Source organism: Leucopleurus acutus (genome assembly GCF_964270905.1).
Source record: "Leucopleurus acutus genome assembly, chromosome: 5".
In the NCBI taxonomy this organism is placed as follows: Eukaryota; Metazoa; Chordata; class Mammalia; order Artiodactyla; family Delphinidae; genus Leucopleurus; species Leucopleurus acutus.
The window spans coordinates 46,026,616-46,052,496 of record NC_139147.1 but is presented as its reverse complement, the minus strand read 5'-3'; the positions used below and the strand labels follow the sequence as shown (position 1 = coordinate 46,052,496).

The window sequence follows — 25,881 nt, the reverse complement described above, 5'->3', positions numbered from 1 at the left end:
CTCAGTGCCCAGGGTTTTTATTGGGGGCTCATCATGTAGGACCTTCTGGCTGGCATGTATCAAAATTCCAGACACCCAGAAGGAATGCGGGTGTTCAGTATAACCTGCATTGTTTGTCCAAACAGCTTAGACACAGTGAGTCCCTCTTTTCAGTTAATGGTGGTGGGAACACATCTGAAATCTAAGTTCCCAGACCTGACATCCACCACATGCTGACCTTTCAAAGGATAGCAGGTGGCTCTTTTCTGCACAAGCAATGCTGTCTACTGAATCTGTTTTCGTATCTCTTGTATTTCTTCATCACTTCTGGGCTCCAAGTACTAGCAGTACTTTGTCTCACTGAAGCCTTGATTCTTCAGTTGAGAAAGCACGCTGTTCTGTTTAACTTAAAAAGAATAAGAAACATTTTCAGAAAATGTGTCTCATTGATGATATATCCTAAGACGTTAAAGTTTTTTTCCCCAAAGTTTAAGAAAAAAGCTTAAGCCCTTACCCCTTCAATGCAAGCTTTTAGTATCAATTTGTATTAGTTTTATACTATGGTCCTGTGTTTCCTGCCCAAAGCATTGGACCTTTTGAAGGAACTGAGCTATTTGTGGGTACAATATTTAGAAGCTAAAATGAGGCCACTAGAGAGTTTTAAACAGCGCCCCCTTATCCACGGCTGACAACGTCCCAAGACACCCAGTGGATGCCTGAAATCGTGGATGGTACGGAAGTCTGTATATACTGTGCTTTTTCCCTATTCACAGATAGCTATAACCAAGTTTAATTTATAAATAAGGCACAGTGAGAGAATCTCCGAATTGCCAGCATCATTACTCTTGGACTTTGGGGCCATCATTATCAAGTAAAATAAGGGTCACCGGAAGACAAGCTTTCTGATACTAGGACAGTCAATCTGATCACCAAGATGGCCACTAAGTGACTAATGGTCTGGGTACACTAGACAGAGGGATTAATTCTAAATTTATTTTCTAGGTTTATTCTGAATTTATCAATTATAAATTTGTAAGTTAGTTGTTGCAATGTGTAACACATTGTTCAGGTGCCTACTTCCCAGGCCAGACCATTAATTCTACTCAGTCTATAGTGTAGCTGAAATACAGCTTAGTTATAAAGACAAAAGAGCAGAAAACAGTGTGCTTGCAATTCTGATAGCCCAACAAAATAGAAAAGCATGACATTTATAAATAAGTTACTGGTCTCTGGGAAAAATTGGTTTTTATAAGCACAGTGGTTCTTAACCTTTTTGGGGGATGGGGACTCTTTCAAAAATCTGGTAAAAGCAATGGACCTACCCCCTTTCCCAGAAAAAGAATTGATTTTAAAATAGCATTTTGCAGTTTCAGGAAATTCATATAATTTAAATTCATACATTCTTGAACTCCAGATGCAGGACACCTGCATTGTAAACGTGACGACAGTTGTGGTTTGAGGCAGAATCTCAAGTCCCACCCGAGCCCTAGGCGCCCAGGGGATGTGTGTGCATGTGAAGGCTGGAGGGAGGAGAGCTTTGTTAGAAGTTAATGACGTTGCCATTTTATTATGTCTTATTTTAGTTAAAAAGGTAGAGCTTTTAAAAGCCTTGAGATATAACTATCTTTACCTTTCACTTTCAGCCCCCAATTAGTTTTCTGCTTTATTTTAATTTTTCTGATAAAGTGACAATTTTTAGGAATAAGCTGAGGTTTGGAAGTGAGGCAGTTCAGGTGGTTAAGGACCTGGGAGCAGGCATCTTCTTGCCCCAGCCGTCAGGTGGCACCTCTGGCCCAGGTGGCCTCCAGGACAGCAGCTGGGGGTAGTGCTTTGGTGAGGAGCACCTGGCCGTGGGCAGCTCTTGGTGGTTCTTGAGTCAAGTATTTATAACTCAGAGTGCATCTAATTAGATTTGGGATCTGGTGCTGATTAAAGCCAACTTTAAGATTTCAACTTTGCTGTGTCAATGGCCACAGGCTGAAAACTGTGACTAGGAACTGCTGAGATAGTTGAATCATTTAATTTGGGATAATTATACCTTCCGATAAGTGATGAATTCCACGACTTAGTGCTTGTGTACAAGAAAAACACGCCTTCCTTTCTGCGAATATATGATCTGCATAGTGTTTGAGGCTGAATCATATCTTGGAAGAAATGGTGTTGGCTTCAGGCTGTATCTTCTTCTGGTAGAAATGGCCTTGGCTTAAGAAGAGTTCGCACAAAGGCCTAATAGTCATGCAAGTTGTGTGTATGAGATCCTCTGGCACTGAAACTGGGACGCCTAATCACGAGTGTTTTCTTCTTTTTGGCAGGTTTGCGTTTCCTCACTGCCTTGTCTTGAAGACAACGATGCCAAAGAAAGTGAAGCCTGCAGGGGATGGGAAGGAAGAGGGGCCTGTTCCCTGTAAGCAGGTGAAGCTGGAGGCAGCTGGTGGGCCTTCCCCTTTGAACCTTGACAGTCCCAGTGGCCTCTTTGAAAGTTTAATCTCGCCCGTCAAGACAGAGACTTTTTTCAAGGAATTCTGGGAGCAGAAGCCCCTTCTTATCCAGAGAGATGACCCTGTGCTGGCCACATATTACCGGTCCCTGTTCAGGCTCTCAGATCTGAAGAGTCTGTGCAGCCGGGGTATGTACTATGGAAGAGACGTAAATGTCTGCCGGTGTGTCAATGGGAAGAAGAAGGTTTTAAATAAAGATGGCAAAGTGCACTTTCTTCAGCTGAGAAAAGATTTTGATCAGAAAAGGGCAACAATTCAGTTTCACCAACCTCAGAGATTTAAGGTAACAGGTTCTCCCCAGTGCAGAATCCTGGTGTGTATTAAAGTGCTACCATTTGGCCACAGATCAGCTCGGGGGTAAATCTGTTTTGATGATGATTAGGCTGCTGCCAGTTTGAGAAGAGGTAGCACCTGGTTGGTCTTCAAATGCATTACAACTTCAGTGACTTTATGTTCCCTTTTGGCTAAACTGTTAGAATCTGCAACAACTCAGGCTGGACGTGGTGAGGTACAAAAACTAAATTATACTTCAGGTTTATACAGTTTGTTAAAGTGACGTTACACCTCCAGGAGCATTTCCGTGGGCTGGTTTATGTTTTGACACATGGTAGACATTTCTGTTTGGCTTGTCACTTCACTGTAACTTAAGGCATGACAGTGTCAAGGTGATCATTTTTTCCTTAAAGTTGCCTCCCTCTACTGCCTACATCTACCTAAGTAGAGGCTTCTGAGCAGTGACCAGACCACATAGGCACCAGAGGCACGTTTAAGAAAGAGACTTCACCCTTATTAACAGTAGCCCGCCTGGCACTGAGGGGCAGGGTCCTGGAACTGCTGCTGGGGGGGCATTCGCAGGTGGAGGGTAGGTTGGATTTGCAAGTCGGGAAGACTGGCTAACCTTTTATTTATTCTGCGTCAGTGGTTGACATTTGAGAAACAATTTGCCTCCTCTGTGCTCAGTTTCTGTGTTTATAAAATGTAGACTTAGGATGAGCTAATCTGCTCTTAGAGGCATGAGATCTTCATGTGACAGGTGGCCCAGAACAATTGAGGGCCCATTCTGAGTTTTAGATAAAGTTTATCCCCATTCAGAAATGCCCTTCTGTGACCCATGGCTGAATCAAAATGTCAGCTTAGGAGGAGGAGAGCAGCACGTGAAGTTCCACACTGACCGGGTGGCTTCTGGCTGTGTGGTGGCTCCTAGGACTTTGTCATCAATTACCAGGAATGCTTCTCACGACAGAACTCAAGTTGCCCTGTTAGATCCATTAGGCCTCTCTCATCTGTTGAACGCCTTTCCCTTTCTTGTCTGCAGGATCCTGAACCTATTTGTACTCTGGATAAAGTACAAGTACTCTTAGACTTTTCAGTACAAGCACTCATTCCAAAGGAGTGAGGCAATCATGAGCAGTTGAAATGTCCTTCGAATGCCAGCCTTTTGTCCCTAGCACCCAAAAGGAATTTATAAATCACTTGCAGACCAAGTCATGATGTGTATTCAGAAAATATGGACACCGAGGTACTTCCCTCTGAGCTTGTCCTTGACTCTTTACTTAGCTAGAAGCAGCACTTTTTTTTAAAAGAGTGGTTTTTAGACACCTAAGATGTATGACTAGAAAAGATCACTGATGTTGATTATGTAATTTGTTCACAGACCAGCAGAAAGTTATTGTTTGGCATATGTGTGGTGTCCTCTGTGGCTGTCATTTTTGTGCTGTAGAATCATCTTGGGCTCTTCTCTGCTCGTCTGCTTAAGTGCCGTATGTTCCTCTTCCCCAGTTTCAAGTGGCCGAGACTGTGTTTCCTTTGCCCTGTTGACTCAGCTCTCTAGCCATGTTTATTAAAGCAGGAAGGATGAGCTTTCCCATCTCAACGCAGCCCCCGGGCTAGACTAGGATGCATCCTGTTCTGCTTGGTTTTTTCCACCACCAGGACTTGAGAAATCTGTTAGGCCTCAGGAGCTCACCCTCTTACACTAGAAGCCGGGTTCCAAGTATTATATTGTGACCAGATTTAGTGTTGTGTGTGTGTTTACTAATGGATATGTCGGTATCAGGGTAGAGAAAGTATAGAGGCAGTTCCTCATTGGCCAGATTGAGAGACTATCAGAGTGAACAGTCAGCCCTTTCTTTATCAGGTCACACTGTGTGTGCAGTTTATTATTCTAGTTTGTCTGGAAATAAGTAAGGAGGTAACCAGAGAGTGGTGGGTTGTTCCCCATCTGCTCTGGGTAATCCGTGTATCAGGAGTCCAGATGAGTTTACCAGATATTTACATGTGTTCACTTTTGAACCCTCCAACAGACATTTGAAATAATTGGGGCAATCACTGTGGTCTCCATTTTACATGGAAAAAACGAGTTCACAGATGTGACTTTTCCACAGCTACTAAGTAAGGACTTCTGATTCCAAAATTAAAGCATTTTCCTAACCATATATCTAAAGATATTAATTGAAATGTAGTAGGGCTTTGGGCATGTTTGCTTTCACCTTTAGGTGTGAGTGTGGGCTTCTGGTCTTAGCTGTTGTGTTCAGCTGAGCCTGCAGATAGGTCAGTGGAGAGAGGAGGAGCCTCCTCTTTCCCTTTCCCTTTCCCATTGTTCTGGGGTCCTCCTTGGCATCTCCAGACATAGTTGGGAGTCACGAGTCAAAGGAGACAGATTTCAGGAGCCTTGTTTGTGCCAAAGTCAGCACTGGTGAAGCTGTAACAGTTGTACACTGCTTTGCAATGTAAATAGGCTTTGAGATAAATATGCTGTTTCCCACAGTCTTAGGGTGGGAGTCTTCCTTTGCAAATAAAGAAGCTGACTTGTACCTACAACTTGGTCGGTGGTGATTTGACTCCAGATCCCTTTCTAGTGGGCCACGCTGGGCAGATTGAGAAGCTAAAGGTTCTATTTCCAGGAGAGAGAAAAATTGTACAAATGATGGGGTTTTCAGTAACTTTTTAATTTATTTATTTATTTTATTTTATTTTTGGCTGTGTTGGGTCTTTGTTGCTGCGCGCGGGCTTTCTCTAGTTGCGGCGAGCAGGGGCTACTCTTCATTGTGATGCGCAGGCTTCTCATCACGGTGGCTTCTCTTATTGTGGAGCACGGGCTGTAGGCGCACGGGCTTCAGTAGTTGTGGCTCGCGGGCTCTAGAGTGCAGGCTCAGTAGTTGTGGCGCACGGGCTTTGTTGCTCTGCTGCATGTGGGTCTTCCCGGACCAGGGCTCGAACCCGTGTCCCCTGCATTGGCAGGCAGATTCTTAACCACTGCGCCACGAGGGAAGCCCTTCAGTAACTTTTAAGAAGAAAAGAGACATGTACTCCTCAATTACAGACCCAGAAGCTTGAGTTGGGGGCCGTAAAGTCACCCATATGGTCCTGAGACACCTCTCAGGCCATCAGAGACAGAGAGAAAGAGCAAGAGAGAAACTGATTCTAGTTACTGTATAAATGTAATTACAGGGCCAGGTCCTGCTGGCCCCTCCCAGGTATAAATTAGGCAGCTTGGGAGATCTCTTAACTCTCGAGAGCTATTCAGATGCCATAAAATCATTCTTCCTGTGTTGCCTGAGATGTGTAAGTAGAGAAGCTCAGTGGTCTGTACTGAAGATGTCTCCCAAAGCTTTTTTCATGCTGACCCAATTCTTTCCCACTTGGCATTTTTAATACTGTAGTTTTTTTTGGGTTTTTTTGGTGTTTTTCAGTCCAGTGGTAGGATTGACTCCCAAGCTGTGGTCACTGGTTTACTCAGCAGATACTTTCGATGTTTCAATGTCTCGTGTGTGTGGCAGGCACTGTACATGCATGTGCTTGAAGGGGCTCTGCAGTGTCCTTTGTAGGTGACTTCTTTAAGGTAGTTCCTTAGAGGGGCAATATAGAGTCATGGTTAAAGGTGTGGGCTCCGGAGCCAGGCTGCATGGATTTGAATCCTGGCTCCATCATTCATTGGCTGTGTGTTCTCGTGCCCGTTTCCTCATTGGCATTTCCTCATTGGTAGGACCCACCCTATGAGACGGGGTGGCGGGGAGGGTTGTACAACTGAAGTAGGTAAAAGCACTTGGAAACAGTGCCTGGCACATAGGAAGTGCCGATACCTACGTGGCCTAACTGCTGCCTCTCCTCTCTCACCTGCCTCGGGACAGTCAGGTTTCTTCCTTGCAGGGATGTGTGGCTCCTCTCTAGGTCCCTCAGTTCGACTTAGGCCCTGAAGAGCTGATTAGCGACTGGAGAAAGGGAGCATTCCTCGACCCTGTTTACCCCTTCGCTGTCTGTACCCACTTCCTAGGTAGTCATTTCTGCTTCCATTGCTCTGAGTACCCTTTTGTGCAGGCAGTTCCCAGATGTAACCCCTAGCTCTTCGTCTTGCCAGAACTTCAGACTTAGCCAGCCAGCACACGGGGGTCTTAGCAGCTCACACTTAACACTGCTAATGTACGGCTTTTCTTTTCTCCCCCCTGAAAGCTTGTTCTTTAGCAGATCTTTCCCATTTCAGTGGAACTGGGAGCTGACTAACTGCCCCAGTCAAAAACCCAAGAATGTTTCTCTGATTTATTCTCCCCACTCCCATACCCCAGCCATCAGCATGTCCCGTCAGTGCTGCTTTCTGAGCGCATCTCAACTTTTCTACTTCTCTCTCCCTCGCCCACCACCCTGGTCACTCCCAGCCTACGCTGCTGCCTTCGTAGCTTCCCCACAGCTCTCTCTTGCTTTTCTACAATCAGTTCCCCACACCGCAGCCTGAGTGAGCTTTTATAAGTGTGCATTGGATCCTGTCCTTGTCCTGCTTAAGATCCTATGACTCCCTGTTGCCTGCCTCTCCAGTCTCGTCTGCTGCTGCCTCTTCTCTGTGCTGTTCTGCACGAGGACGGAAGGGTCCTGAGGACAGAGGCGCTGGCTTGGGCACCGTTGAATTCCAGGTGTCTGGAACATAATAGCTGTGCGATAAAGACTTGCTGAGCGCATAAGAACATATTCCTTGTTTCTAATGTATTTTTCACCTCTTTCCCCTCCATCTTTTTTTTTTTTTTTTTAAAGGATGAGCTTTGGAGGATCCAGGAGAAGCTGGAGTGCTACTTTGGCTCGTTGGTTGGCTCGAATGTATACATAACCCCTGCGGGTTCTCAGGGCCTGCCGCCCCATTATGATGACGTAGAGGTGAGGGGGGAGGAAACTGCTCGGCTCCGGGAGGACGAGTTGCTGCCAGCCCGGGTTAGTGGGTTGTCAGGGTTCAGTTCAGCTCTCGGGCCGTGTCTCTGCCAACTCTTCCTGTGCGGGCTCTGCAGAGCTTGACCTCAGTCACCGGGATGTTGGGCCAAAATTAATCCCATCAAACTGGTTTCCTGCTCCTTCAGAAAGGGGAGATTGTTTATTTACTAATATAAAGAGCCACACATTCCTCCGAAATAGGTGTTTTTTGAATTTTCTACAGAAAAGTGTGATTGGCTTTTTCTTTAATTTTATAATGTATGGTCTTTAATAAGGTGAGGTCTTAAGTAATTCTTACATCTGCTTTCTTTTGTCCTTTTTCTGTAGCTACCAAAAGTATATATTTTTTCCATTTGTGAAGATCTTGGGGCAGCTTGAATGAAGGTCATGGTTTCACTTAAGCACTGGCGCCTTGACAAGTGTTGATTTCATTCTCATGTGGCTGCCAAAAAGAGTTAACCCTTTGGCTTAGGTATTTCATAGTTTTATTTTTGTACCAAGACAATGTGTGAACACAGAGCTATTAGTAAAAAACCTCTTTTTCTCCCCCTCCTTTGAGAGCAATTTCATATCAATACAGTTTCCAAAAAAATTAAAAAAAAATATTTCTAATAGGGCTTCCCCGGTGGCACAGTGGTGAAGAATCCACCTGCCAATGTAGGGGACAAGGTTTTGAGCCCTGGTCTCGGAAGATCCCACATGCCGCGGAGCAGCTAAGCCCGCGAGCCACAACTACTGAGCCCACGTGCTGCAACTACTGAGCCCACCTGCTGCAACTGCTGAATCCCACACACCTATTGCCTGTGCTCCGCAACAAGAGAAGCCACCGCAATAAGCCTGCGCACCACAACGAAGAGTGGCCCCAGCTTGCTGCAACTAGAGAAAGCTCGCGTGCAGCAGTGAAGACCCAACGCAGCCAAAAATAAATAAATAAAATAAATAAATTTAAAAATATATATTTCTAACAGAACTGTAAAATATCTTTGGTTGAATGAAGAATAAAAAAACTTGACATTTTCCTATGTGCCAAGGATTGTATTCAGGATTTTAGACACTCAGTAATATCTGAAGCTTGGCTTTTCCATCAGAGATTATGGGCTTTCAGCTGCCTGATGGAAGATTTAAAAGAATGAGATAGTGGGATAGATATTGGGATATAAAGAACTCAGCGAGGCTTTCATGAAAGTGAAAAGAATGACTAGCCCTCCAGTGTCAGACTTCACGATTACCTGTTTTTAAAAGTGAATACCAGTAGTGGCAACTTTAAGTGTATAGTGAAATGTATCTGTGATCTTTTATTTTTATTTTTTTATCTGAAATTTGTGATTCATCTAAGCCCTGAGAGGGCTAACACTCTAGAAGCACTTTGCCTCATGAGTTGTCTGGAGGCTCTCTGACACTCCGGGGTCCTGTGCTTCCTGTAGGTTTTCATCCTGCAGCTGGAGGGAGAGAAACACTGGCGCCTGTACCACCCAACGGTGCCCCTGGCGCGGGAGTACAGCTTGGAGGCTGAGGACAGGATCGGGAGGCCAGCACACGAGTTCACGTTGAAGGTACGGGCCTGCTTTCGTGGGTGCCTTTCCTGACACAGGTTTGATTTGAGGTTTGTGTAATGGTCCCCGGCAAACGTACCCAAGAGGCTGGAGGCAAGTGGCTCTCATTCCAGCTAGCCAGCACAGGGTGGGGGGGGGGGTGCTTCTTAAAGGACATTTGGTAGTTTTTAGCTGCGGAAGTGAGCTGAGGAAATGTTAAGTTCATTTTCCAAATCACCTGTCTCCAACTATAATCCAAGTGCAACAGGAATGAATTATGAATTCAGTAACCACTGACTTCTCTAGAGCAAAAGTGGAAGGCATGGCCAGTGGTCACCGCTGGGTCGTAGGCTGCTTGAGCAGAGCACGGCCAGGGACCCAGTAGTTTTTTTTGTTGGTAAAATTCCAGTCTGACCCCTTTTCCTCCTGATTGTGCAGTAGACTCTCTGCGCTCCCTTCCCCCTGCATATAGTACCCAGAAGAATAGTGAGCACGAAAGCCCTTGAGGAGGCCTTCCCCAGGAAGCCAGGTGGCTTGAGCATGTGCTGGTTCGCTGGCATCTTGCTGCTGAGAAAGTGTGTCTTTGAGCAGTTAGCTGGATGGGATCATAGCCAATCCCCAGCAGGTGGGGTTGTTGAGGAAAAAATCTTGGATAAGAATAGCTGCATAATTAAATTTTATACCTTTTCCTACAAAACTTAAAATTTAATTTCCTTCAGTGGTAATAAGAAAATAGGTAATTTAAACCATACCGAAGATTCTAACCAAACTTGCATATGGTTATTGTTTTTGTATTTCTTGTGTCTTGACGTTATACTTAGTATCTAATTCCTACTCAGGGCCTCATAGCTCTTGATTTTAAGATCTTTGCCTGCCTGCCATAACTGGGAGAAACAATCTCCCTTTTTAGGATGGGTGCCTGTGTTATAGGAGACTTGAATAAATACAACAATAAGGGTACCGTTCTTCATTTTTTTTTTTTATGCTGTTGGTCAGCAATCAGCAAACTATGGCCCATAGGCCAGAAGTCTGGCCTGCTGCCCGTTTTTCTATATAAAGTTTATGGAAACACAGCCACACTCATTCCTTATGTACTGTCTAGGGCAGAGTCAGCTAGTTGCCACAGGGACCATGTGGTCACAAACCACAGATATTTACTGTCCGGCCCTTTACAGAGAGAGTTTGCCAACCCTGCTCTTGGCTGATTATTTTTAAGCCAAAGACTAAGCTGTCCATGGTCTCTGAGGCCAGGGCTGAGTTACCCAGACTGACATCTGGCTACTTGCCCTGCCCGAGTAGGTCGGGCTTCATGGTGGTCATAGAGGGCATGGGGACTGGCAGGAGACGGAGCATTGCACGCCGCTCATGCTCATCCTGGTCCCAGCTCACTACGAGAAGCCCTGAGTCTCCTGGAAGGAGAAAGACAGCGTTGTGTCCTGTGGGGATTTTCAAGTTGTATGTCTATTGAGTTTTTAATCAGTGGAATTCTTCAAATGAAATCTTGCATAAATGCCCAGTGTATGAAATCGAAGATCTGAGTTGCTCTGGGTGGGGGTGGGCTTGAGGGCTACGATGAGCGGTCTGGAGCCCTCCTCACCCCTATTCCTTCCTACCCAAGTGGCAGCCTGACTTGTACGTCTGCCAAACCTGAGGTCTTGGGGTGAAGACCACCCCTATAATGGATAGACATCTCTGTGGCTTGGGGATCTGACAAACCTGGGTTTGAATTCAGCTGCTGTCACTTAACGAGCTGCATGTCCTTGGGCAAGTTATTGATCTCTGTCTCAGTTTCTTCTTTGTTAAAATGGAGATCATAATGTTTATCTTGTAGGTTGTAAAGATTTAAAAATATTACTTTGATGCTGCCTTTACAGTGAAATTCCGTGGAAGTGATGGCTATATGTCAGTGTATTGCTGCCTATCCAATTAGCACAAACTCTATGGCTTGAAACAACACAAATTTATTATCTTGTAGTTCTGCAGTTCAGAGGTCCAAAAGGGCTTTCACGTGGCTGAGATCAAGGTGTCAGTAGGACTGTGTTCGTTCCGGAGGCTCTGGGGAAAATTTGTGTCCTTGCCCTTTACAGCTTCTGGAGGCTGCTCACATCTCTTGGCTCACGGCCCCTCCCTCCGACATCAAAGCCAGCAACATGGAGCTTGGTCTTTCTCATGCTGCCCTCTCTCTGGTTCTCTCTTCCAATACCCTCTTCCACTTTTTTTTTTTTTTTTTTTGTGGTACGCGGGCCTCTCACTGTCGTGGCCTCTCCCGTTGCGGGGCACAGGCTCCGGACGCGCAGGCTCAGCGGCCATGGCTCACGGGCCCAGCCGCTCCGCGGCATGTGGGATCTTCCCGGACCGGGACACGAACCCGTGTCCCCCTGCATCGGCAGGCGGACTCTCAAGCGCCACCAGGGAAGCCCTACCCTCTTCCACTTTTAAGTATCCTTGTGATTACATTGGGCCTGCCTGGATAATCCAGAATAATCCCCCTGTCAGCAGCCTTAATTCCCCTTGTCCGTGTAACCTAAGTATTCACAGATGCCAGGTATTAGGATGTAGACATTTTTGGAGACCTTGCCATAATGGCCTGTCTTCATTTCCTCGACTCTCCCACTGTTGGGCACCCTTTCTAGCAGGGTTTCTTCCCCATTGTTCCTCTAGAAATATTCTCAAGGGTACCTCCACGTTGTCAAGTACAGCGGTCAACTCCTAGTCCCCTCTTAGTCTGCCTGTCGTCAGCATTTGACACAGTGGGTCACTTCCACCCTGTCCACTGGCTTCCGGGATGCAACCTTCTCTTGGTTCTCTCTCCACCTTCCTGACTGTCCTATTCATTCTCCTTCGCTGTTTTGTCCTCAGTCTTCCTACTTCTCTAATTTGGGGTACAGGGCTCATTTCCTGGACTTCTTTGATCAGTCAGCATCCCCTCCCAAGGTTTCAAATACCCTCTACACTGATGTATTTTAAATGCTGTTTTAGATCTCTAGCCCACATCTCTAAACTCTAGACTCATAATCCAGCTGCCCACTTAATGTCTTCCCTGGAAATGTAAAAGATACCACAAATTTAATATTCCCCAAACCAAAATCCCATGTCCTACCCTGTCCCCAACCTCCTTCTCCCTGCAAATGTGTCACCCTTCTTCTACTTGTTTGGGGCAAAATCCTTGGACATAGATTTATACAGAAGCCTCCTACCTAGTGTCCCCTTTGCAGACGTTTCTGACATAACAACCATGATGATCCTTTTGTGATCCCTGAACCCTTTGCCCAGACCTCTACTGTCTTTCCGTTAAACCCAGAATAAAAGCCAAAGTCCTTTTTTTAAAAAATAATCAATGCTTTATTACTTAAATGGAAAATTGATAGCATAGTAAGTTTTAATGATCTAATTAATGGAAAATTATAATAAAATTTCTTTAAAATATTTTTCAACATCCTAGTGTACCACCATATTCATTACCATTGTGTATATTTTCAAAGGCATTAATATCAATGGAATAATTAAAGACAATGAAAATGGAACTCATTTATACCCAGTCCTCCTTTTCTCAAGACTTTATGCTCCTGGTTTATGTAGCCTTTGGATTGAAGCCAGAAATATTTTTTTTCTTGGTTAAAAAAATTAGCTTTTCTCGTTCTTTCAGAATAAACAGAAACAGGACAGTGGTATGTCAAATAGCTAATTGTCTTATCATTATAAAAAAGCCGAAGTCCTTAAAATGGTCTAGAAGGCCCTGTAACCTGGCCCCTCTGCTGCCTGCTCACTGCACCTCCCATCACTCCCACCTTCACTCACTACCTTCCTGTCACACTGGCCTAACCGATGCCCCTCAACCTGCCAGGCACGTTCCAACCTCAGGACCTTTGCACTTGCTCTTCCCTCCTCCTGGAATCCTTTCTCCCCAGGTCGTTGTATGGCTGGCTTGCTCGTTTCCTGAAGTCTCTACTGAAATGTCACCTTAGCAGAGTCAGGTTTAATGGACCATCCTGGGTCAAATAGCCCCTCTAATCCCAGACACCCCCCGCCACCCCCCACTTCCATCAACATCATTCCCCTCCTCCTCCTTCTGCTTTTTTGGTCTTCTTTGCATTCGCCATCACTTGACATTACTTATTTGCCGCTTTATTTTATCCTTCTTGCCCCACTGGAATGTCTTCATTGTCTAGTGTACCTTCTCCCTTCTCAAATGTTTTTCTCTTCTGGAATGTGCTCCATCAGGGCAGGTCTTTGTTTCGTTCAGTGCTCTCTCCCCCGGTGCCTAGCACAGGCCCCTGGCGTAGGTGGTGGGCAGGGAAGGGTTAATCAGGTGTTTGTGGGATGGATAAATGAATGGATGGATGAAATATGTACGTGAGGGCCTCAGTCACAGGGCTGGCCCACAGACTCACAAATGATACCTGTAATTATGAGTAATGCATTTGTTTACTGGAAGTACTAGTTTCCCTGTCAGATTGGTGTTATCCAGGGCAAGATAGCTCTTATGAGTACATATATAATTACTTATGTATGTACTTAACATTAAAAAGAGAAGTTTTTTTAATCTGATATTTCTTGAGCTCTTTCTCCAGGGCCCATGCTCTTAACCAGTGAGACAGAAGGCTTCGCAGGGCTGCAGAGAGCAGATAAGCGACTCCCAAGATTCCCTCTCCTCTGCTCAGGCAACTGCTGTATACAGAATGTTGTTCTTCTGGTTGGGATTAGGGAGGAGGAAGCTCCGGGGCAGTAGTGATTTGGGGAAAATATTTCTGTTCCGTGGCTTGGGAAAGAAATAGGACAGGGTGGAGGAGGCTCACCTGCCCGAGAAGGGACTGATCTTTAGTTACATATCGTGTTTAGGTTCAAATGAAGGGTCACAGGGCTTTTCATGCATTCTTCCAGACATCTTTTGAGCCTCTGGTGTGTGCTGGATGCTTAGGTGGTTTAGGCCCTGGGGATACAAGATGGATATAGACCCTGCTCGGAAGAGCTCACAGACTCTCAGGGACTGGCAGGTACAATAAGAATCATAATACAGCCACAGCCACTTGCCCAGCATTGCTCCAAGAGCTTTCTGTTTCTGGCCGTGCCTCGCGTGCGTCATGTGGGATCTTAATTCCCCGACCAGGGATCAAACCCATGGCCCCTGCATTGGAAGTGCAGAGTCTTAACCACTGGACCGCCAGGGAAGGCAGCTCCAAGAACTCTTTTCCTTTAATCCTCAAAATAATTCTGTGAGATTTGGGGCGATGGCTTCCATTTTACACATAAAGGAACTGAGGCCTCGGGAGGTTAAGTAATTTGCTGGGGCCAACAGCCAGGGAGTGTAGCCTCTGTATGGCTCTAAAGCTCCTATCCTCACCGCCCCCTTTGACGGGTGTGGAGGGCGGGAGCAGGCTTCCCAGGCACGGGCTGTCACCTTGATCCCAGGGTGGCTTCAGGTGTATCTGGTCTCAGCTTATGAATAAAGAAAGTGACTTCAGGCTCTGGAAGCCTCTCCAGGATTGGGGTTCATGGTGACAGGTTCACAGACACAGCAGAGCTAGACGGGTGGATACCACAGAGAATGGCATGCAGACCACTGCTCGAAGCACCACATAGAGGTTTCTAGAATGCAGAACTGAAACTCACAGCCTTTCTAGAAGAACGAGAAGATATCCTCCCTACTAACTCCTTCCCCCCCTTTTTTTTCCTTTAGCCAGGAGACTTGCTGTACTTTCCCAGAGGGACCGTTCATCAGGCGGACACTCCCTCAGGGCTGGCCCACTCCACGCACGTGACCATCAGCACCTACCAGAGCAGGTGAGCACTCACCTGCAGCCTCGCGTCCCTGACAGCTCCGAGCTGTGGCCACAGCGGCGTGTTCAGGAGACGTGAGGGAGTTAGCTGCTTCTCTCCTTCTTACCCGGCCCCGGGGTTTCCGGCTGACTTCCTATTCCTTCAGTGTCCTACCTGTGCCATTGACTCACTCATCTGGGCTTCCTCCTGGCCTGTCATGACCCTGACTCCACAGAACGCTGGGAGTTGCCCAAATAAAGGCTCCCATGGTTTGGGAAGATAGAAGCATAGCTGTGGGTGTGGCAGTGTGTTCGTGTCGCCAGGCTGGGCTTGTAGTCTCTCTCCCACACCCCTATCCCCTGCCTCTCTCCCTCCCTCCCTCCCTTCCCCTCTCTGTCTCTCTCTGTCTCTGTGTCTCTGTCTCTGTCTCTCTCTCTCCCCGCCCCCTTCAAATTTTTTTTTGCTTGTGGTAAAATATTTATAACATAGAATGTGCCATTTTAACCATTAAGTGTCCAATTCACCGACATTAATTATATTCACACTGTTGTGCAACCATCCCCACTACCTGTTTCCAAGACATTTTCATCACCCCAAACAGAAACTCGATCCATTGAAACCTCTGCGTCTATTTTAAGGCTTCCATTTTTTTACAGTTCATGAAATTAAAGTCAGAAAGGAAGTCTGGAACAGTGAGTCCTGAAAGCACACGTGCTAAAAACAATTCCAATTAAAACCGTGTTCCAGTTCAGCAAGTGCCTCGTCACATGACAGGGCCAGGGCAGCAGTGCCCAGTGAGTCATTTCCTGGTAGCAGCGACCTCAGTAGTCCAGGTCCCATTAAAAACGCCAGTCATTAATTTATTCATCATGCAGCACTACACCTTGTGCTGGTTGCTGAGATTGTAGGCATTGGACTGAAGGCGCTTTGAGAGAACTTACTCTCTGGAAGTGGTGGAAGGAGGGGAGATAGGCATGTAGTTACCAAACAGTGTGACACATCCCATCATAGGTTTGCAGAGGAGACTCTGGGAGCACAGAGGAACGCACTTAGCTAAGCCGGGGCCTCAGGGAAGGCTTTGGAAATGACTTGACACCCAAGCTGAGGGAGATTTACAGGAGGAGTAAGTAGAAGTGGGTCAGGAGGTCAGAGTAGAAGAGGATATTCCCGGCCTGAGGGACAGCCAGTCGCCTCCTAACTTCAAAGCCGTATCTTGCAGAACAAGTGAGTAAGCATTCTTCTGCCTCCTCATCTGGCTTTTCAGTGAGAAGTGAACCCCCTGTGTTTAAGAGACAGGAGGAGCTAGCTGGAGTCTGGCCTGAAGTTAGGCTCTCTTTGCCCACAAGTAGAAGCTAAAGCTTGTTTGGGGCTTCCTTTATGTAAAATGCCCTTGTCACTGTGACTGGTTAGGTGCCTTGCATAGCGAGAAACCGTCTCTGAGGGCAGCTCAAGAAGAACAGAGGTGACTGAGGGGCTGGGTCGTAGGAACTGGGGAAGGGCAGGCTGCAGGGAGGCTGAACCAGAAGTTCGTTCTGGACTAAAGCAGCTCTGGGCCTTGGCAGCCACATATTGATAGTTTGGCCCCATGAATGTCCATCTTCTGGTGTCCCGCCGTTGAGGTTACTCAGCTGCTCCCTCTTTCTCTAATTCTCCCTCTTTTTCATTTCTCTTGGTTTCCTAGTAATCGGTTTTCGCTCCCTTGTTTTCCTTCCTCGGTTTCTATTTACTCACAACATTGGCTCATCACAAGGCATCCTCAGTTACTTCTCTGACCTCCCTCGATCTCGTTGAACCTATTAGCTTTTGCTTCCACTGAGTGCCTGACTCGCTGTTTCCCAGTCCCCAGGATGAACTGGTAGCCTTCCCTGGTCCCACCCACCCCCTCTGCAGGCAGCAGGGCTGGGGAAGAGAGATCTGAGTCACAGAGGATGCCTGCTGGGGGCTGTGGGTAGGCACCGTGACCCGTGCATCTAAGCTGGATGCCGACCTGGGCCTTTGTCAGTGGGGCCGGTGCTAGAACAGGACAGATGCAACTCGAGGACCATCGCTCCCCGGAGGTGTCCTTATGCTTTGGTCCTGGTGCTCCTTAAGGCCTGTGGCAGAGTGAGGACTTGGGCCTTTTCCTAACCCCTCTCAAGGGTAGCATTGTTGGAACATTTAGGGCCAGCTGTATGAGACAGTGCCCTGTCGATTTGGCTGCTTTACCAAAGTGAACCCCTCCAGAGGTGTTATTTCCAAACTTTGGAAAGGCCCAAGATCCGTTTTCCTAGAAGAACACAGAGCTCAATTTAACGGCACTTAAACTCCTCTGTGAGCTACTGCTGCATGACTTGTACCTGGGACCCTTCAAAGGACGATATTATTTCATGCTGCTGAAAGGTCTCTATGGTCGAAGTTCAATCAAAGGTGTGAGGTTGGGTGTAGCATTATGTCACAAGTGGTGAGGCTACCACGGAGGAGTGGACGTCTTGGGGGAGGTGTCTCTCATGTAGCTTTTGTCCTCTTTTGCCACTTTTCCAGGAGGGAAGCATAAAAGTGTTAATTTTGTTACTGCGTGAGAAGCAAAAGTCATACTGTGAATTTCCATCTTGCATGCAGCCAGCAATTTGAAATCTGCTGGTGACACAGAGGAAAATTTTAAACAGCTGAGAAGTGTTTAAAGAGAGCAGCCCCACAGCGTGTGCTTCTCACACTGGCACACATTGAGGAGCGAGCGATTCTAAATGCCCCAGAGAAAGCAGAGGCAATTGAACACTGATGCTCGTCCCGAGATGGTATTTTTGGCCTCTGGCTTCTATCTCCTACCCCAGTAAAACCACTGCCAGGGTTTAACAAGTTGCAAAATCAACTGTTTTGAAATTGTTGATGTTGGATATTTTGCTGAGGAATTTTTACAAGGAACAAAGGAAAATGTAGTGTTTAACTGTTCAGATGATTACACAGTCCGGGGATCTTGCTGTTACCCTAAATGTGTTGCTTTGGATTTTTTACACATAAAAATCTTTTTAGGTCCTATAATGATTGAGGGTTAAAGTTTCCTGCAAAGCTCTCCTCAAGGCTCTGTGTTACATAGTTGAAAACATTAAAAAAAAAAAAAATTGGTCCCTTAAACTTCCTACTTTATGACAGTCTGTAATTAATTCTCTGGTATCTTTACATTTAAGACAAATCATGAAGGAAGCCTAGCTTCCCACCTTTAATTTTGCACCTGAGTGTCTGGGATGGGAAGTAAGGGAAGACTGACTGATGAAGGCCGTAAGTCTTTATGCCGAGTAATGTGAAATTAGGGGAACTCAAGACGTCAGGGCAGGGGAATTGGTGTGACAGTTTGTAGCTTTAGGCTTTTAGTAATCAGTGTTCTATGCACATTTCTTATGTGTTCACTCTTTTTTTTTTTTTTCTTGGTACACGTTCCAGTTCATGGGGAGATTTCCTTTTGGACACCATTTCAGGGCTCGTGTTTGATACTGCAAAGGCAGACGTAGAGCTACGGGCCGGCATACCCCGGCAGCTGCTCCTGGTAAGGAGTAAAGGCAGGTGGGAAAGGAGGGGTAACCACGGCCCAGGCCAGCTGAAGCTGTGGCTCCCTCCTCGGGACCCCAGAGTCCTCCCCGTGTGAGCCAAGCTTGTCTTCTCCCGGGCACGGTGGTTTGCAGAACAAATGGAGTGCTGCACATTGCATGCCGCCCAAAGGAAGGACCAACAGTGTCGTGCAGACGGCCCGCTTCCGGTACTTCATGGCGGGAGTGGCAGGCACCGGGAGCTCTGGCTGAATCAGTGGTTGAATGAATAACTAACCTGGCTTGGGAACTGTAGCCTGAGCACACGTGAGATCCCTAGTTAGGACAGATCCACTGGAGAGCCTGGCCTTGGTGTGCTCCCTGGCTTTCCTGTCCGTCCTGGTTTTACCTTTGAAACAGCTGCCCTGTTGGCTAGTTTTGAGAAGCTGAGTGCATTAGTGCTGAGTTGAGCAAAGGGTGCTTTTGCGGTCTGAAGCAGACACCTTAGACAGTGATTTGCTTTTCAAAAGGCAAAGCCGAGACTGTGCCGTATTCCCAGGGATCCCTCTTTTCAGGCAAAATCCTGAAAATTGATCTTTTTTTGCAAATGGTAGGCAGCTTAAGATGAACAGTGGTTATGAGGAAATAAAGGGATACTGTTCTTAAGGGAGTGACATGGATCTGCGTCTGCCCTGGGTGATGGTGGTCAGTGGGCTACTCCAGAGACTGGGACCTGGGCAGTAAGGTCACTGGAGTCTGGGCCCGGACTCACTTCTGTGTTTCTAGCAGGTGGAAACCACAGCCGTTGCAACAAGAAAATTAAGTGGCTTTCTGAGGATGCTTGCAGACCGGCTGGAGGGCACCAGAGAACTGCTTTCAGCAGACATGAAGAAGGATTTTGCTATGAACAGACTCCCACCGTACTATGTGGGAGATGGAGCAGAGCTTTCAACACCAGGTAGAGCTTTGCTCTTTTCTTCTAGGTGGTCAGGGGCTAATGTGGGCTATTTTGAGCTTTTCTGGGTGGGCACCTCTTTGAGCTGATGGAATGTATGTAGCATTTGAGGATTAATGTGGGCCTATCCTTAGTGTGAGGTTGGACAGGACATGCAGCCTGATGGGGAATGAGAGCCCTGTGATTTGGGGTGAGGAGTATGTGTGGTTAGGGCCCCTCTGGAATTCATCGTCTTCAGGAAGTTTTAAGAACTTGAACATTGAAATAATCTTGTTGGAGTTAACCCAGGGATGGGTAAAATGTTGCCATCAGCAGGGGAACTACCAGAATGCCCAAGATTATCAGACCTGCTCCCAAGTCCCAGGTGACTATTTTGTGACAGGTGTCAGGTACAGATGACACTGATAGACTTCTGGGTGGATGGTGATACTGGTGTTCTGGAGCAGAGACCACACCACACTCCTGTAGTCAGACAAAGCTGGGTTTATTGACTTGTAACAGGGAAGAGAGCACGCCACTGGGGGCTGTAGGCACCTCGGTAAAAGGATGTTGGAAAGGATTTATAGGATTTGGGTTTGAGTTAGGTGATTTTCAGGAGGGTTCAAGGAAGCAGGGCTTTGCTTGGGATTGAATGCTGTCAGGAAAAAGGAGGGATTCTCGGATTGGGTCTCCTGTAAATCTTAGCCAGTAGCAGGAGGAGTGAAATGAAGCCAAGGTGACAGTTGGTAGAGCAGCAGCAGCAGTCACGCAGGTCAGCCAGGATAGGGCACGTTTGGTCACTTCTGTGGTGTGGACAGTGTCCTTGCTTTGGCCTGAGTTCTGACCTGATGATGAAGTGGTCTTGGTTTTGTCTCGATCTCCCTCAGTCACAGCGTGGCCTTGCTTAGTATCGGGGTTCTGTGTAATGGCCTGTGTTCAGCTGGAGAACATGGAGGCACAGCCGTGAGTGCCAGGCTGGCTCTCAGGCTCCTTCTCTCTTAGTCAGGTACAGGGAGAGTTTCATTTTCACTAATTTTCATAAAAGCCTTATCACCAGTGGGGAACCACTGAGATACACACTCTACAAGGTCCCTTCTAACACTGATTCCATGTACATTTTTATTATAGTCTCGGGGGGGGGGGGTTTAAAATTTGTTTTTGATCGCATCTACTCAAAATAGCACATGTTTTCCCAGCACATATTTTAATCTTTAGCAGAACAGTGTTCTGAGTGTCAGCTTATGGCCCAGGATATGTAATCCAGAGTTTTCCTTGCCTTAGTCCTTATAGTCAATAAAGTTATGATCCCTCAACTCTTTCTCCAGCCAGAAGACCCTGTAAGGCTGGTCTGATTGTAGTGGCTGCTTTTTCACTAAGTTAAATCCAATCTAGGAAAGAGTAGTTTTTTCTGTGGACTTTATTAGGTGGCTTTTTTATGACACTGCACTTGACCTACACAGGCTGAATAATTTGCCATGGTCATGGAACTAGTAATTGGAGGGGTGGTGCACTTTGAGCTCTGGCAGTCCTTTCAGAGTCCACATGTGGAGCAAGCAGGGGAGAGAAACTGGAGACGTGAGAGCATTCTGTGCAGAAGGCATGGTGGCCCTGTCTGTACTGTGATAGTATGTGCTCCCCGGGTACTGGTGACAACTATTTAAATGAACTTACAGTTAGATAAATAACAACAGAAGTCTGTATGTGTGTCTTCAGTATAAGGATGAGCTCCATCAAGATGTAAGCTACACTTTTCAGATCACCGTACATGTCGGGGAGAGCGAATACTTGAGCTGGAGAGGGCGCCCCACATTTGGATTCACCTGCAAATTGTTACTAAGTGTACTTCCTAAATAGTTGCTCCTGCAAGCAAGTTTGCGCCTGCTGATTTCCTCTCTGAAAGATGGCTTTCCCTGTCTCTGGGTTTTCCAGGTGGACAGTTACCGGGGTTGGACAGCACTGTGAGGCTGCAATTTAGAGACCACGTTGTCCTCACTGTAGGACCCGATCAGGACCCATCCGTGAGTATCCAGAGGGGAAGGGGGTTCCGTTCTTCTCAGGGCATTTCCATTACAGGCCCCAGGTTATCAGACTGACAAATGGCCCTGCCCTCCTCCTTTGGGCATCCACCTCCTCACAGCTTAACGCCATCTCTTTAGAGCAGATCATGCCCAGATCTCACTGTTATGGTTCCAAGGTTTCCTGCCTGTTGGGCATTTGAGGGCTTGTCTTCGGCCCCACAGAACCCTCCTTCTTTTCTCTAATTAGTAATTAAATGTCTGTTCTCTGTCTCCTAATTCAGGCCAGGTTGCCTTTGCTTAGACGGCCGCAGACCCCGTTCATGCGTCTCCCTGTCTCAGTCTCTCTCCCATCCTGTATACGGCGCAGACCTGCCTTTACATATGGTTTTGTTGATGGTTCTTCTCAAAAAATCTCTATTCTGTAGATGATGGAGAGGAAAATCTACATTCCATACCCTTGCCACCTAGCCCAGTGGTTCCCCAAACTGGCTGATTACAGTCAACTGGAAAAGTTTTAGAACTTGTAAGTTCCCGGGCTTCGTCTGGTGTGGAGCCTCTGCATTTATTTTGAAAGCACCCCACACCACCCTAAAGCCCTTGGGAACTCTCCCATGCCCTGTGGCTTCACCCTGTTCCTCCTAATCAGCTTTCTTGGGAGGTGTCCAGTGAATGTCTGGAGGGGATGAGAGTCGGGGGGCACCGAGATGTCTCCAGAACCATATTTTTCCAGCCATCAGGGCCAGCCCTGGAGAAGACTGGTTTATAACATATATATAAAACCTAAAAAGTATATACTCCCACATCCCCATTTAAAAAAAGAAAATCCTAGTTATTCTGATAACCAATCAATCAGTTTGAGGCATTCTATTTCAGGCTAAGGCTTTGGGTCCTCATCTGAGTGAGAGGTGACAAGGAATTTCTAAAGGTTCTGGAAGAGATAATAAACTGCACTGTGTTAAGGCGGGTGGAGAGGGAAGGGAAGTCGAGACCACTCGGGAGCCTGCTTTACGTGGAATAGAAGTTTTTATAGATCACATAGCTGGTATTTCTTAGGAATTAATATTTACTCTGTGGTGTTCATAAATTGTCCATTTATGTATACCTAGGAATGTCAAATTTTTCTGATGCAAAAAGATAGTGCAGGTATGATGAAATGAAAAACTTGAATGTTTCATTGGTAAGTTGATATATAAATGGTTGCTTTTTCATTAGGTCGTTTCTGAAGATGCTGTTATCTTTTTAAAAAATGACGAGTGGTTATTTGCTGCATACAAATAGTAATCTGTGAGCACTATAATGCAATACGTTCATTCTACATTGCGTGTGTATATGTCTATATTTATCTGTATCATAGTTTTTTTGCCAGAAGGATTCTTTAGTGTTCAATAAATTTCACTTAAGCACTGAGGCATTAAGATTTTTCTTGGTGTTGACCTTTGTTATTGGAAAACCCTCCTAGTATTGAAGTGCTCAATATTTTGGTGTTGATGACTTGCTGTGTTTTTTTTTTAAGGATGAAACTCGAGAAAAGATGGTTTACATCTATCATTCCTTAAAGAATAGGAGAGACACACACATGATGGGAAATGAGGAAACAGAGGTTTGTTCCAACCTAAAATGCATGTCTTTCCTGCGATTTGGTGGCTGGGAAGAATCTGTTACCTTTGATTTATGGGTAATGACCTTTTTTATGACTGCAGTGTGGACTTCACATTTCACAAATTGACAGCCCTTGCACAGGGATGATTAAGTCAGACATTTCTGTGATATATGTACCCACTTTAAAAGATACTAGGACCTGTGGCCTTGTGGGAAAGGTGTAACAAATGTGAAGCATTTCTCAAAGGATTAATATTTCTTACTCTATAAAATAGAATACCTTTCATGAAGTCTGAGTTTTCATATGGGAATTAGCAACTTTCATAAGTTATCATAGTTTTTGTAAGTAGCTTATCTGAAACAAGTTTCATACTTGTGAAGGATATCAATAATGATGTATTGAGAAATTATGGAAAATGCCACCTAAGTGACTAAAATAGTTTATCTTTTTTCAGTCTCATGGACTTCGCTTTCCGTTATCACATATCGATGCACTGAAGCAAATTTGGAATAGTTCAGCTATTTCTGTCAAGGACCTGAAACTTACTACAGATGAGGAAAAGCAAAGCCTGGTATTATCCCTCTGGACAGAATGTTTAATCCAAGTAGTCTAGTGCCTTTGCTTCTTTTTAAATATGTATATATAAAATAGTAGACACTTGATTCTGCAAAGATTTACATGCTAGGGAGCCCCTGTTGCTTTGAACCAAGGACATAATGAATGTAACTTTCCTTACCTGTGTATCTAATAACATAACATGAGACCTACCTGTTACAGGTGACCAGTTGGCCATGTGTACTAACAGAGGTACACAGAAGAAAGAACAGCAAATTACTAAATGTCCCAGAAGGTGACAAAAACCGTACTTCTTGACAAGTTTATTTAATCCAGTGTGGTAGAAAAGGCACAGCTCAATAAATGTATCATTTAAATTTACATGTCGTTACCTGGCTTTGTCTTTGTTCTTTGGAAGAAACAACTTCTTTAAAGAGCCTCACTGGCTCTAGAAAAATTTTAAACAATTAACATGAAGAATTTTTTTAACTTGGTTTTTTACAGTGAAAATATACATACCTACCTTTGTGTACACACAAGGCCTCCCATTAAAATAAAGTTACCCTATAACATCAATTTCATTAAATAATACTGCCACACTAACAGGCACTCACATCTGTGGGCATAAAATAGTTTTACAGATGTTGCTTGAAAGCTGACAAAAGAGCCTGAGATTGAAGGGAAGGGAAAAAAAAAACACAATAATATTTACATGGAAAGACCAAGTCTATAAAAAATACTCAAAATAGTGGGTCTTTGAGTTTAAACAGTTCACTGTTAACATTCTAAAGTGCATACAGGTTGATATTTTTAAAAATATCATTGGAGAATTTAATCTTTCTGTATATAAAAATAGAGCAGACCTTTTTCTGCTTTCTGGCAAAAGTTGGGGATGAAGGGAACAGTTGTCTCAATGTAAGTTTAAAACCAACTCAGGAGGGAAAAATGCTTGAGAATTGTATAGTGATGGTGGTAATGATTACTTGAAACTAAGTCAAAGACATTATCCTACCTGATTTTGCTTGAATGAAAGCTATTTAAAATGGGAGTGAAAAACTGAGTTTTCTGTCACATTTTGTAAAGTAAAGTGGTATAGTCAAGGATCAGACACCACTTGGTCTTAATTTGAACATCTGAAATTTCCCCTTACTTCAGGCAAAGAAAAATTTGACTATTCTTACACGTAGGTGACAGAGTCTTTATAAACACTTCTTGAGGGTAGATCAGGTGAGGTCTCAGAACCAGGATAGGTAAGCCCCGGTTACTTACAGTCTTGTCACCCAGAAGGGTGTCTCTGTTAATACTTAGAGTGCAAGGACAGCCGCAGGCTACTTGTGCTTTTTTAGTTTGAAGGACCGAGCAAAGAACAGCCACAGAAAACACTCCTGTACTTGAGCCTTTTCCTTACAAAGCTGAGGTCCCCTCCCCGGGGTCAGTTACAAGTGTGAATACTTACGGTGCTTCAGTTATAAAAGCTTCAATAGGGAACCTTTAATGTTTATCTAATACAGCAGCTTAATAGTAAGGTTTATTAAATATGTTTTCAGATATTGCTAAAAATATTATTCATCTTTTTAAAAGTATGACTTGACCTATAGGACTCTGCTTCTCTGTGCCTTGCATTCACACACACATCTACTACGAGGTTAATTAACACAGGATGACAGCATCACCAGTGTCCTATAATGGCTATCAGGGATAGGATTCGTGTTTGGTGGAAAGGAGAGAGACTTCAAGAAGCTTGCTCACCGAAGCTGGAGCTCGAGCAGGAGTAGAACCTTTCCCAGAAATCGTTAACGCATTCTTCATAGGAACACTGGATGACTGGCAAGAATATTTTGAGCTTTTCCATGGTTAACAACAATAGTCTTCAAGGTTGGGGAAGAAGTTCATTCTGCTCATTGATCCCAGAAGCATGAGGACAGGTAGCTTCCTTTTCACGGGGCATGAGGGTCCTTCTCCCTTTGCTGTCTCTCAGGGATGCTGCAGATTCTCTCACAATATTTCAATGTCCCATTTCTGTGTTTCTTCTCCCTCCAGGGGCTCATTTACAATTACATGAGTTTTGTCATAATAATTTCCTCCTAAAACAGAAATCCCAAAAGGAAAGGTTATTTGTTCACACAGGTGCTTAGCAATTTCAGTTTTCACAGGCTTTTGCTCAGCCCACTCACTGTTGGGGTAGATTAATATGTCATTTGTAAAGCGGTCTGAAATGGGAAACTGAGGTTAAACGGGCGTAGCTATTCTTCACCTCAAATCAGACATTATGACTGATTGAAAAGCTAAGTGGTATAATAGATGTTTGCATAAGC

At 45.3% G+C, this 25,881-nt stretch overlaps 2 protein-coding genes across 3 annotated transcripts in view; one reads left to right on the top strand and one right to left on the bottom strand.

Moving 5' to 3' along the window:
* The first annotated feature begins 2,242 nt into the window (after positions 1 to 2,242).
* RIOX2 (ribosomal oxygenase 2) lies at positions 2,243 to 25,290 on the top strand. Of its 2 annotated transcripts, XM_082840133.1 has the most exons (9): positions 2,243 to 2,760; positions 7,500 to 7,619; positions 9,095 to 9,223; positions 14,880 to 14,983; positions 18,377 to 18,479; positions 19,246 to 19,417; positions 21,323 to 21,411; positions 22,925 to 23,011; positions 23,466 to 25,290. In XM_082840133.1, exons 1-9 carry the CDS (start codon positions 2,329 to 2,331, stop codon positions 23,622 to 23,624), a joined length of 1,395 nt encoding a protein of 464 aa, XP_082696259.1. In that variant the 5' UTR covers positions 2,243 to 2,328; the 3' UTR covers positions 23,625 to 25,290. The 2 variants fall into 2 exon arrangements, with proteins under 2 accessions (XP_082696259.1, XP_082696260.1); XM_082840134.1 differs by lacking the exon at positions 7,500 to 7,619.
* The window catches only part of CRYBG3 (crystallin beta-gamma domain containing 3), a gene marked incomplete at its 5' end in the record, with an annotated part of 113,232 nt that continues 112,639 nt past the window's right edge, over positions 25,289 to 25,881 (bottom strand). The window contains one exon of the mRNA XM_082840128.1: positions 25,289 to 25,650. Within this exon, the coding sequence (XP_082696254.1) occupies positions 25,562 to 25,650 (89 nt within the window). The 3' untranslated portion in view covers positions 25,289 to 25,561. The remainder of the gene's footprint in view (positions 25,651 to 25,881) is intronic.